This window comes from Buteo buteo, chromosome 11 (assembly GCF_964188355.1).
Source record: "Buteo buteo chromosome 11, bButBut1.hap1.1, whole genome shotgun sequence".
Classification (NCBI taxonomy): Eukaryota; Metazoa; Chordata; class Aves; order Accipitriformes; family Accipitridae; genus Buteo; species Buteo buteo.
In genome coordinates, this window is record NC_134181.1 from 23,554,647 (window position 1) to 23,565,676 (window position 11,030).

At 52.5% G+C, this 11,030-nt stretch overlaps 1 protein-coding gene across 3 annotated transcripts; it reads left to right on the forward strand.

Moving 5' to 3' along the window:
* The first annotated feature begins 1,301 nt into the window (after positions 1-1,301).
* LOC142036859 (uncharacterized) lies at positions 1,302-6,615 on the forward strand. 3 transcript variants are annotated; one of them, XM_075040558.1, is made up of 7 exons: positions 1,302-2,414; positions 2,823-3,104; positions 3,748-3,993; positions 4,364-4,417; positions 4,819-4,923; positions 5,427-5,473; positions 5,769-6,615. In XM_075040558.1, the coding sequence occupies exons 1-7, from the start codon at positions 2,354-2,356 to the stop codon at positions 5,955-5,957; spliced, it is 984 nt and encodes a 327-aa protein (XP_074896659.1). In that variant the 5' UTR covers positions 1,302-2,353; the 3' UTR covers positions 5,958-6,615. The 3 variants fall into 3 exon arrangements, with proteins under 3 accessions (XP_074896659.1, XP_074896660.1, XP_074896661.1); XM_075040559.1 differs by having other exon boundaries at positions 2,826-3,104; XM_075040560.1 differs by lacking the exon at positions 4,819-4,923.
* Positions 6,616-11,030: the final 4,415 nt, after the last annotated feature.

An 11,030-nucleotide genomic window follows, 5' to 3' on the forward strand; every position in this document is an offset into this window, starting at 1 on the left:
AAGGTCCTGCGGAGATGCATGCAGGTCCATGAGAGAGGAGGAGGTTGTGCGTGGAAAGGGAAGGGCTCATGGTTTTTGCTGTCACTGACTTGTTCTTACTGAGCTCTGTTAACTGTCTTCCTATTTCCACCCCCCTCCTAACTGGAATGTAGAAAATTATCCTAATTGAGCAGAGGCTCCAACTTGCTAAGGGCAATCTAGGTAAGGCTTGTACTTATGTGCAGTACTCATGGAGCAGGATGGCTCCTGTCCATCTTCTACACCAGAGACTTTGGAAGATGACCGCAGGCATTGCCTGCTCCAGGATCCTTGGTGCCAACATCTCCAAGATGGGAGGAGAGTGTGAAGGAGTTCACCTTGTGTCCAATCAGTTTCATCAGTGCTAGTGAACATGAGAACTAGAATAGAAATAAAAGGGAAGAAAGCAACAAATAGGCGTCATTGTGCAGTCATGAGGCAAGAGGAAGACTCGAGTGCAGAGAGGAACTGAACATCAGAAAGAGCATGGGAAGAGATGAAGAAGTCCAGAGGGGAGAGCAAGAGAGACACACAGCCTCTTGCTTGTCATTCTTGTGGTTCTTGTACCACAAGAATTTTGTTTTATGATGCTCTTGTCAGCAAATATCCTGCTGATATTGCTGTTTCCCTATGTGGGTTGGTTCCCAGATGAGAGCTCAGCTATGCTTCAGCCAGGAGGTTCCACTGGCTGGTGGAGAACAGTTCCAGTGAACATCCTTTAGCCCAGAAGATGTGCACAGCTGGGCTGTGCATGCCCAGCACAGGGGGTCTGAGGGAGACCTGGGGTGCGGAGAGGTGCAGCCAAAGCCAAGTGTCTAGGACTCTGCCCTCTCCCTGTCAAAGATGTCCACAGGGCTTTGGGACCACACCTGCTATGTGCAGAGGTGCAGGATCAGCCCAGGGACATGCCAGCATTCCCAAATTCTCATCATCGCTTGGTTTCTGCAACCCTCCTTCAGTCTTTGACCTGGGACCATTCCTGCGGGACAGGCTTTGCTGTCCTCTTCTGCTCCCTGTGCTGTAGTGAAGGTGGTGTTGGGACCATGCTCACTGGTGATAGAAGATGGTCCCAGTAGGATACTGCTCCCCAGACTCTGTTTTGGGGAGGGCTGTGGTGGTGGGCCCCTATTCTGCATGCTCAGTTTGGGCTCCATCATCTTGGGAAACGGAGAAAACAGGGATGGGAGGAAGGGGGCAGAGAAAATGGGAGGAGGTGGGGTGGTCATGTAATGTGGGGATGTGGGGGTGCTGCCTTCGGAGAAGGGAGGATGTCGGGACCAGCTTCAAAATGGAGCTGGGGGGTAATTACTGGAAATGCTGACAGGAACCTGAAAGGGAAGAAAGAGCAGGTGGGAGCAGGTTTTTCTCTGAGCATGAAAGAGGAAGAGCGGTGGCAGGCAGCGGACAGCCTGTGGGGAGCAGCAGATTGTACCCATGGAGGCTGGGGACACAGGGGTCGGCACCCGCTGGCTCTGCTGCCCACGTCCCTTTGGTGGCAGGGTTGATACAAGATGTGGCTGGCCCAGTGGATGTTCCTGTCCTGGTATCCCTCCAGCCAGAGGTGGCATGGGGATGTGGGGGGCCACCTGGAGCACCCCATCCCCACAGGGCAGGAGCCAGGACCCGGGTGCTCACAGGCAGAGCAGGGGGCAGGGGACTGCAGGGGTGCCTGCCTGGCTGGGGCTTGTACATCCCACGTGTGAGCTACCAGAAAGCTCTGACCAAGCCCATCCCCCCTGTCAAACTGCTGTGGTCCTCAGTGTCTGGGGGCTGGCAGGGTATATGGATCCCCACCTGAGCTCAGCTAGCACTCCGGATGGGGCAGACATCACCCCATCACCCTGCCGTGACAGCAGCATCGCTTTCTCCAAGGGGTCTATTCCCTGGTGTAAAACAAAAAAGGACTCGGGTGGCATGGGAAGGCAGTGCTGTAGGAAATTGCAAAGCCTTTTCCCCTGCCCCTGCCCACGCCAGCGACAGGGAGCTACTGGGCTGTGACCTAAAATACTGGGAAATGACTATCAGTGGTGCTCGGCTGCGTTATTTGGGTCCATCTCAGGGCTGAGGGCACGTGGCCGGGATGAAACTGCAGGGGGAATCACACAGCGAAGAGAGGAGATAAATATCAGGCTGAAGCAAGAGAAGGGGAAGAGAGGGGAAGCCTGTGAGTGCAGAGGGAACTGTCTGGGCAAGCAGCAAGGAGGTGAGCTCCTCACAGGGCTGCAGCTTGCTCTGGCTGAGCAGTGACCCTCACGCTGCAGGGAGAGACGGGAACTTCCCAGCCGATCCCGCTGGGCACCCAGCATCATTGCCGTGAGGCTGTTGGGAAGGCAGCATGGAGGTCCGGCTGGCTGGTGGCTTTCTGCCCCTGCTGCTCCTCGCCTGGCTGCCTGCTGGTAAGTCCCCTTGTGCCCTCAACTCTGCTTTGAACTCTTCCATCTTTGCATATGCCTGCAGGAGGTTTGGGACGTGGCTGCTGCTGCTTTTTTCCTCTCCTCTTGCAGCTTTTAACCCCGCCATTCTGCACCAGCACCTTGCAATGTGCCTTGCGAATGGGGTCCCCCCCTGCAATTGCCTGTGCCCAGGCTGTGGCCTTTGCCCATGGGGACCCAATTTCAGGCTCCAGGGCTTTGAACCAGTATTGCCTTCAGGAGCAGGGAGAGAAAACAGTTGGGGAGGGGAAGAAAACAGAGGTGCTTATAAGCTTGACAACTGCGAAGGGGGCCAGCTTCACATGGAATATATGGATATTGTTTAACACAAACCCAACCCCACAACCCTTCATGGTTGTTGTTTTTTTTCAGCAGAACATGCTTACCTGTTTTCAGCCACGATCGATGTGTCGGTAAGGTTAGATCTCGTCTTGCAGTGTCTCCTCCAGACAGGCTTGAACAGCACCGCCGGGGAGGTGAAGTGGTTTAATATCACCCAAAACGAGCAGAACAAAGGTGGTGTGGAGATGAAGAACAGTTCTGCCCAGCTTGTCTTCACCAGCGTGAACAAAGCACATACAGGAACATATGCATGCGGGATGGGGAACATGAGGAACATGTCCGGGAGCAAATGCTCCCAACTGGAAAACTGTGGTAAGAGATGCAAGCCCACCAACACCCACAGGAGCAGAAAAAAAGGACTGAGGAAGGGAGAGGAGAGAGGGAAGAGAAGGAGGACTCTGCTGAGAAGGTGTGAAGTGACTTCAGCTCAGAGGTTCAGGACCAATTCTGAACTACTCCAGAGTGAACATTAGGGGATGGGATGAAGCCAGAGAGGCTGTGGGGGGTCTGCTATGTTTTCTTTGCTTCTTTAGATCTGACCATTTCCCCACAGCTAGCCCCCCCAGTCCCATCTCACGCTCCATGAAATGCTGAAGCCTGAGCCTGTGGCCTCAGTGGCATGTCCTGCTCGGGTGTCGGAAGACCCTTCTGCCTAGGTTGGAGGAGGAGGAGGAGGTGTCTTCTCCCTGATCCTCCCATTTTCCTTCCTTTCCGAGAAAGAAATGCTTGTGCGCTGCACAGTGTTGGGTGGCAATAATCAACATGCAGCATTTCAACATTCAATGTTGAGGAGCGTTTAGCAGCCGGATTTGGAATAGAACATGAGCTGCTGGAGGAAAGGACAGTTCCTTTACTGTGTCTTTCATGAACGACACATGCCAGTGCGATATGACCCCTGCAAGGTCATATATATGACTTGTATTTCACTTATCACTTATATTTTTGTTTCCTCCAGGCAGCCAGCCAGGAAAGCCTATGGAGTGCATGTTCCAGATTTTGCTAGAGAATCACACGGTACATGTGAAGTTGTGGTACAAAGGTGCAGGTCTGGAGGTGGGGAGTCAAACCAGCACCACGGCTCTGGGAGAAAACTGTACCAATCTCACCAGCACCGGCATGCATGCAGCCAACATGAAAATCTGTGGGTGTGCGGTGCTCGTCACAGCAATAAACTTGACAGGCACTGTAAACGACACACAAGGTACAGTTCCCAGTAAGAGGCACCGCTTCTGTTTTCATGGGGGTGATGAGCGGGCAGAGAAGAATGCTATGACCAATGCTTCCCCCCTGTACCCTCATGCACCATTTCCCCCAAAAGCATCCCAGGCACTGGAGGAGCCGGCCCAGCAGGGCCCTTTTGGCAGATGCGTACCACCACAGAGCTGCTTGGCCATCGGGTCCTTGAAATAGGACCTGTCACATCCTCCAGCTGTGGCATGTCAGCCGAATGCTGAGGTGGCTGGAGCGGGACAGCTGGGGCTGTGGGGTCCAGGTCCCTGCCCCAAAGCAGAGTGGGGAGCAGGGTGTCGTCTGCTTCTGGGCAGTCTCTCACTTGTGTTTCTGTCTTACAGGCTGTGGCCTTGGGACACCTCAGTCCAATGACACCGAGAAGGAGACCTGGACAGGCAAGTCCCCACAGCCTTGTGTCTGCAAGGGTTGGGGGGCAGGAGGGGTCCTTGGGGAGAAAGAGGAGCAGCAAGGGGGGAAACGCATCCTGAAGTTTTCCCATGAGTGGGTGGGAGCCACTGCCAGACTGGGGTAGGCACCAGTGGATCAGAGGCTGTGACACTGGGAAGGGGCTCTGATGCTCTGACCACCCCCCTGGTTGAGTTCAGATGAATTTTTGGAGACCGTTCCCCACAGGATTTTGTTGGCACCCCAGGGTTGTGGGGGCTGCAGGTGGTTCGAGGTCTGGAAGCCCAACTTTGGAAAAGAACTGTCCCCCCCAAAAGAGGTAATGGCAGCATGCATTCCTGCACAGTGGGATGGCAGCTCATGAGTGTCTCTGTAATGGTTGTGTGTGCAGGACTCAGATTCCTCCTGTGCATCATCTTTGGCTTAGTGGTCGGGACGCTTCTTTACATGCCAATAATTGGCATTCTGCTGTGGCAGTGCAGAAGGAACAGAGAAGGTAAGGCTGAGCCCTCGCCGAGCCTCCATCTCCTGTGGGAGCTTGTCGGCATCTCCTCCTTACCTGCTGGTCTGGACAAGCCCAGGCTTGGGAGATGTCCATCTTCATTATCCTAGTGCTCCTGCTCGCTTGGCATTCCCTGCATGAGTCTGTCCTCCTGGACAAGCTGTCCAGGGGTGGGGAGAAGGTTCACCCCCTCCCTTCCCTCTGGCCAGTTGCTGGTGAGGGCCCACTTATGGCACAAGCTGTGGTGCAAGTGAAACAGGTCTTGCACATCACCACATTTTCAGAAGTGTCCAGCTCAGAGCTCTTCACCAGCCCCTCCAAAGGCTTTTAAATCCTTGCCAACGCCTCCTGACCCTTGGCCATCTTCAAAGCCAGCCAGCCACAAAGCCCCATCCTCTCTTGCAACAAAAGCAGGACCAGTGCAGATGTTTTCTCATTTAAAATAATGATTGTTATCATTATTTTAAGTACTTTTTAAACTATGTTTCCTTTTTCAGGAAAGCTCACAAGCAAGCAAGTGGCAGAAGGGGATCAGCTCAGCACGGTAAGCCAGGGAGGGCTTCGCACGTATCATTTCCTCCCTGTAAAAAAGAGCACTGGCTATTGAATACCCATTTAAAGGATTTCAAGGTAAAATCAGCTTTGCTTTCTGAAAACGTGGTCCTAAACACTTATTAATTCCTATTAAATAGGAGATTACAAGCTTCTGAATAGGTGGCACCTCTGAGCAAGCTGAATAATGCTTGGGCAGTGCAAATAGTTGTGCCAGTGGAAAAATATTAGCAGGGGAGATGCAGAAGGAAAAGCCAGGGGTCTACTCATTGCTCTCTCCCCTGCAGGCAGCCCCGGTGACAGGGACTGAGGACCTGACCTACGTCAACCTGAAGTTTGAAAAGAAGGGGACAAAAGCCGCCACCTCCGATGTCGTTTACACCGAGATCAAACCATCGCAACAAAAGCAGAGCGTCAGGGATGCCGGTGCTGCCAACGAAGGAGTGGATGTCTCCCCTGAGGGAGAAGGCAAATGAGGGAGAAGGGAGGGATGAGCAGCTTGTTGTATGCCTGTCGGGGTCATCATCCCTGAAAACTAGGTGTTTGCTCATACAGAAGCGCAATCTTGGTGACCAAAGCCACCTATTTACCCCCAAAGGGCTGCACCACTGTGCTTTATGTTCCCCTGGAAGAAGCCATCTCTCGCAGTGAGGACAGGGCTCTTCCAGACAGTTTCCCCCTGGCCTTCCTGCAGCCCCAAGCACTGCCAAGCCTCAGCAAGTCCTTTCATGGTCTCTGGTTACCTCTAGCAACTTTCTCCATGTTTCAGCAATGTCAGTGTGCACTGAATAGCCACCATTGTCCATGAAGCACTTGGTGTCCCCTTAGTGCTGGACATGCTGGGTGGGGTGGCCACGAGAAGCTCCTCTCGGTGCTGGAAAAGTCCTGGAGCAATTTTCTGGATTTTCTGCAGAGCAGGCACCTGCTGTGACGTGGGTTGACCTTGCTTTGGTTGACTTGCTCAAAACACAAGGAGCAAGGATGGAAAAGCATCGCTTGCTTCACAGAAGTGCAACGTGGGTGCTGCTGCACTGATCTATGTGGATCTACTTTGTACCAGAAGCGGACGGGTGTCTTCATGCATGTAGAGCTTTCCTGTAATTTGGGGGGGGGAACAACAAAAGAAAATAAAAGGTGGTGGTTTTGCCTTCAGTGTTTCCAGTTCTGTACTGCTGATGGAGCCAAGGCTGAAGTCCTGCAGGAATAGACTTTCTGGTTTCCCCATTCAGTCCAGTTTCAGAGCAGCTGCCCATGGGAGACATCCCCAAAGCAGTGGTGGTGGAGCTCCTGGTGTCCTGGGGGTAGAGCTCAGGTCGTGTGTGGCCAGGAAGACATAGGCAAGGGCTAAAGAAAGTGAAAAATTGGGGAAAAAAAACCCCAAATATCTGGGGGGAGCAACCAGTGGAAAAGAGGGTGGGACGTGAATGTCGAAGTGTTGAACCGGGAAGGCTCATAGAGGTACCAAAGTTGCTGGGCGATGCTGCCCAGGGATGCAGAGCAGAACCAGGCTCCACCAAACTGCAGGACATCCTCACCAGCCTCCTCCCGGGTATCTGCAACCATGGAGGAGGAGCAGGTGGAGGAGGATCCCTAGGGATGCCCCAGCTCGGAAAGGGAAGGCCTAAGTTAAATGGGCAGTTACAAAATGCAGCCAAAACCCTAGCAGCAGCTCCTGAAGGAGCTGGAGGAGGAACTGGGGTTTGAAGGAAATGTGCGCCCCAGGCCTCCGCCTGGCTGCAGAAAGGAAGCAAGATGAAGGATCTCCGGAACACCTCACTGCCTATCACTCCTCGGGGGCCGTTTCCAACCTATGTGCCTGGAGGCCCATGGGATTTGGCTTAGAGCAGACACCGCTCAGCCACGACTCCCACCCTATCCATGTGGCAAGGAGAGTGATTGCTTGTGCTTGGGTGGGATGTGAGAGCGGCCATCCCACACCCTCCTGTCGTGGCACTGGGACAGCCAGGGAGGTTGGGGTGGGGCAGAAGCCCAACAAGGGATCAGCGGGGGGTCTGCTGGCCACCTTTTCATCGACAGCCGACTGAATATGAGCCGGCAGTGTGTCCATGTAGCCAAGAAGGACGATGGCATCCTGGCTTGTATCAGAAATAGTGTGGCCAGCAGGACTAGGGCAGGGATTGTCCCCCTGTACTTGGCACTAGTGAGGCTGCACCTCTAATACTGTGTTCAGTTTTGGGCCCCTCACTACAGGAAAGGCATTGAGGTGCTGAAGCGTGTCCAAAGAAGAGCAATGAAGCTGGTGAAGGGTCTAGAGCACAAGTCTTATGATGACCAGCTGAGGGAACTGGGGTTGTTTAGCCTGGAGAAAAGGAGGCTGAGGGGAGACCTTATTACTCTCTACAACTACCTGAAAGGAGGTTGTAGCGAGGTGGGGGTTGGTGTCTTCTCCCAAGTAACAAGTGATAGGACAAAACGAAATAGCCTCAAGTTGTGCCGGGGAGGTTTAGATTGGATATTAGGAAAAAATTCTTCACCGAAAGGGTTGTCAAGCACTGGAACAGGCTGCCCAGGGAAGTGGTGGAATTGCCATCCCTAGAGATATTTAAAAGACCTGTAGATGTGGCGCTTAGGGACGTGGTTTAGTGGTGGCCTTGGCAGTGCTAGGTTAATGGTTGGACTCAATGATCTTAAGGGTCTTTTCCAACTTAAATGATTCTATGATTCTATATAGCCAGACTGGGTGGCTCTTGGGCTGGCCCAGCACAGCCCTTCTCATGTTCCTGTGGCATGAAATGACCGATACTGTTATTTTAAGAAGAAAGGGGTTTAAAAAAAGCTGACTTCAACTGAGAGGGACTGCTCATGACCCCAGGAAGAGCTGAGCAGGACACCTGAGAGTTGTATTAAAATCTTGGCAACTGGTTATCCTTTGCAGAGGCAAGAGAAGAGGCTTCAGAGGAGGCAAATACAACTGCAGAGAAGTTCTTCAGCATCCCACTGGTCAAAAAAGAAGGCCACGAGGAAAGGGAAAACACAAGAGACATGAGCAGAGTGACAAGGTCACTAAATTGCAGAGGCAAAATTGGAAAGCTAAGGTACAAAATGAGTTAAGACTAACAAGGGCTGTGAAAGGCTCTGCATTTGCTTAACTGCCTTAAAAAGAAGAGGAATGAAAAGGAAAAGTTTGGCCCATTGCTTCACCAAGAAAGAGTCATTAACTGATGAAGTGGAGAATGCAGGGATGTTCATAGTGCTGCTTTTGCATCCTCCCTTACACCCAAGGTTAGTGGGGTGGGGATCAGATTTGGGATAGTGCTTCTAACAAGGAACCAGGAAAGAAGCCATGAAATAGCCTTGGAGCAGTTACACGAGTGAGGAAGAGGTGAAGAAACGCAGCCAGGGCTGCTTAAGGAACTAGCTGAGACAATCTCTCTCAAGATCTCGGGGCCTTTTGCAAGTGCAGGCAGGAAGGGTGGGGCCAGCGTCTTTGTCCATCAGCTATTTTAAAAAGGTGAAACAGCTAAGGCCAGAGCTGAGCATCCAAATTTCAGTTCTCAGAAAGATGCTATCACAAGCAGTTAAGCAAGCGCGTGAAGATAAAGCGATAATAAACGCAATGCCCTCCTTGCCCCAAACGCACCCATGCCACCTCCATACGGACAGAAGGCTCCCTTGTCCCTGTGTGTGCTCAAGGCAGGTGGGCGAGACATCCGTGATGGGTTTCCATGCCAGGAGCATGGAGGGTGCCCTCGCTGCCCCGCAAGCTCTGCTCGCTGCACAGGAAGCCTGACTCAGGTGGAGGAAAAAAGTATAAGTGCTGTTTCTCCCAGTTTGGGTTCTTTTTAGGGCAGAATCATAGCAGCAGGCACCTGGGGAGACCATGGAGGAGCCACTCAACCTGGAGAAGATGGGTACCCGGGGGGGCAGCTCCCCAGGAGCTGCTGCCTGATGTGGTCCCCAAACTTCACGCCGACCATGATGGTGCTTTCGGGCGCTGGTGGACAAGTCCTCAGTGCTGCCAGCCCCATTCCTACATGGTCCTCAGCTGAACCTCCCACAGAAAGGGCTCAGCAGAACATAAGGTCTTGAGCAAAACTGCAGCCATGGCGGTGCACACAGGAGAGGCTTGGCCTCCACCATGCTCCCTGCCCACTGGAAGAGCAGCAGGAATCCATGTGGGAAAGAACAGGAAAGAAAGAATTGACCCGGGTCACAGTGGGAGAGAGGAGAAACAAGCCAAGGAACAGAAGAGGAGGAACGGGAAAGGATGGGGATGGGTGAGGTTGGCAGTGGGGAGGACTGTAGTATACTTGGATGGTGTGAAAAAGAGAAGGAGAGAGGCCAGCACAGAAGAGAAAAAACAGAAGAGAATTAGGGAAAGAAGAACAGAAACAGAGAGGTGGAAGGAAGTGGAGCAGAGAAAGAGAAGGAGGGGAGAGACCAGAAGAGTCAGAAGAAGGGGAAGACACTGGGGGAGGAAAATGGCTTAGCCCAAGGAAGGCACCGACCTCACTTTGCTGTGGGAACAAGAGCAGTTAATTCATTGCGTGATTAATCAGATTTCTGCTGGCAAGTTCATTGGACTTGAACACCTCTGAAGCTCTCAGAGATGTGTGAGCCAGGCACAAGGAAAGGTTTATTCCCTACTCTTCAAAGGGCACATGTCCCTCCCTGTCTTGCAGACCATTTCCTTCTCATCCAGGAGACTCAATTTCTCCAGCAAGGAAGTTTACCAGCAAGCACTGCATTTATTTAAGAGCAAAGTATCGCATGTAAAGCAAGATGCAAAGATGCAGGAGAAGCTTCCTGGTCTTTGCACTAATGGGCCTCTGAAGGCCACCCATGCAGCCATGCTTTTACTAGCAGGAGGAAAAGCAGCTGCTCTAATTCAAGGGGAGGAAAGCAGGTATGCATGCGGAGCCAGTGCTGAATTCCATGGCTCTTCTTGCCTCCTCAAGTTGAAGCTGTGCAAGGGGACATCCTGGAGTGTGAGTACAGAGGCAGGGGTAGTTGCACTGGGGTGTTTCTCTACGAAAGGCTCCATAAAGCATCTCCTAAACAGGCTCCAGGGTAAAAAGGGACATTCAATGGATGCTAAGAGAGGCAGGAGGAGAAGGGTGAAAAATGTGGCTGATATCATCTATCTAGAGGAGCAAGAGAAACGGACACTCACCTCTGTGATGCAGTGCTTGGCTGCACACTTGGCCTGTGGCACAAAGGGCTGCATCTTGCAACCCCCTGGAAAACGGGGACAATTCACTCTGATTCAGTTTTATTGCTGGGGAGGGTTGGAGGAGCATCCCTGATTATTTTAATCCCCCTTTTTGTAAATTAGACTATTTCTATATCCCCAAGATGATGCTCACCAGGATGGATTCTGGTGGTGCTGGGAGGAGAAGCCAACAGCACTGGGCTTTGCTGTGTGCTGGGGTCTGCAGAGCTGGTGGGGCGAGGAACAGGCAATCCTGAGCAGGCACAGCCACTGGAGGGAGGCAGTGGAGCAGAAAAGCTGGCAAAAAAACTTTGGACATGGCTTAAGATGGGAAACAGCTTGTCTGGAGCAAACTGGTTGGGAGAGGCACATCCAT

Coding starts and splice junctions, on each gene's coding strand:
- LOC142036859 (XM_075040558.1), top strand. CDS start 2,354: ATGGAGGTCCGGCTGGCTGGTGGCTTTCTGCCCCTGCTGCTCCTCGCC. Junction 4,418..4,818: donor CGAGAAGGAGACCTGGACAG/GCAAGTCCCCAC, acceptor TTGTGTGTGCAG/GACTCAGATTCCTCCTGTGC. Junction 4,924..5,426: donor GTGCAGAAGGAACAGAGAAG/GTAAGGCTGAGC, acceptor TTCCTTTTTCAG/GAAAGCTCACAAGCAAGCAA.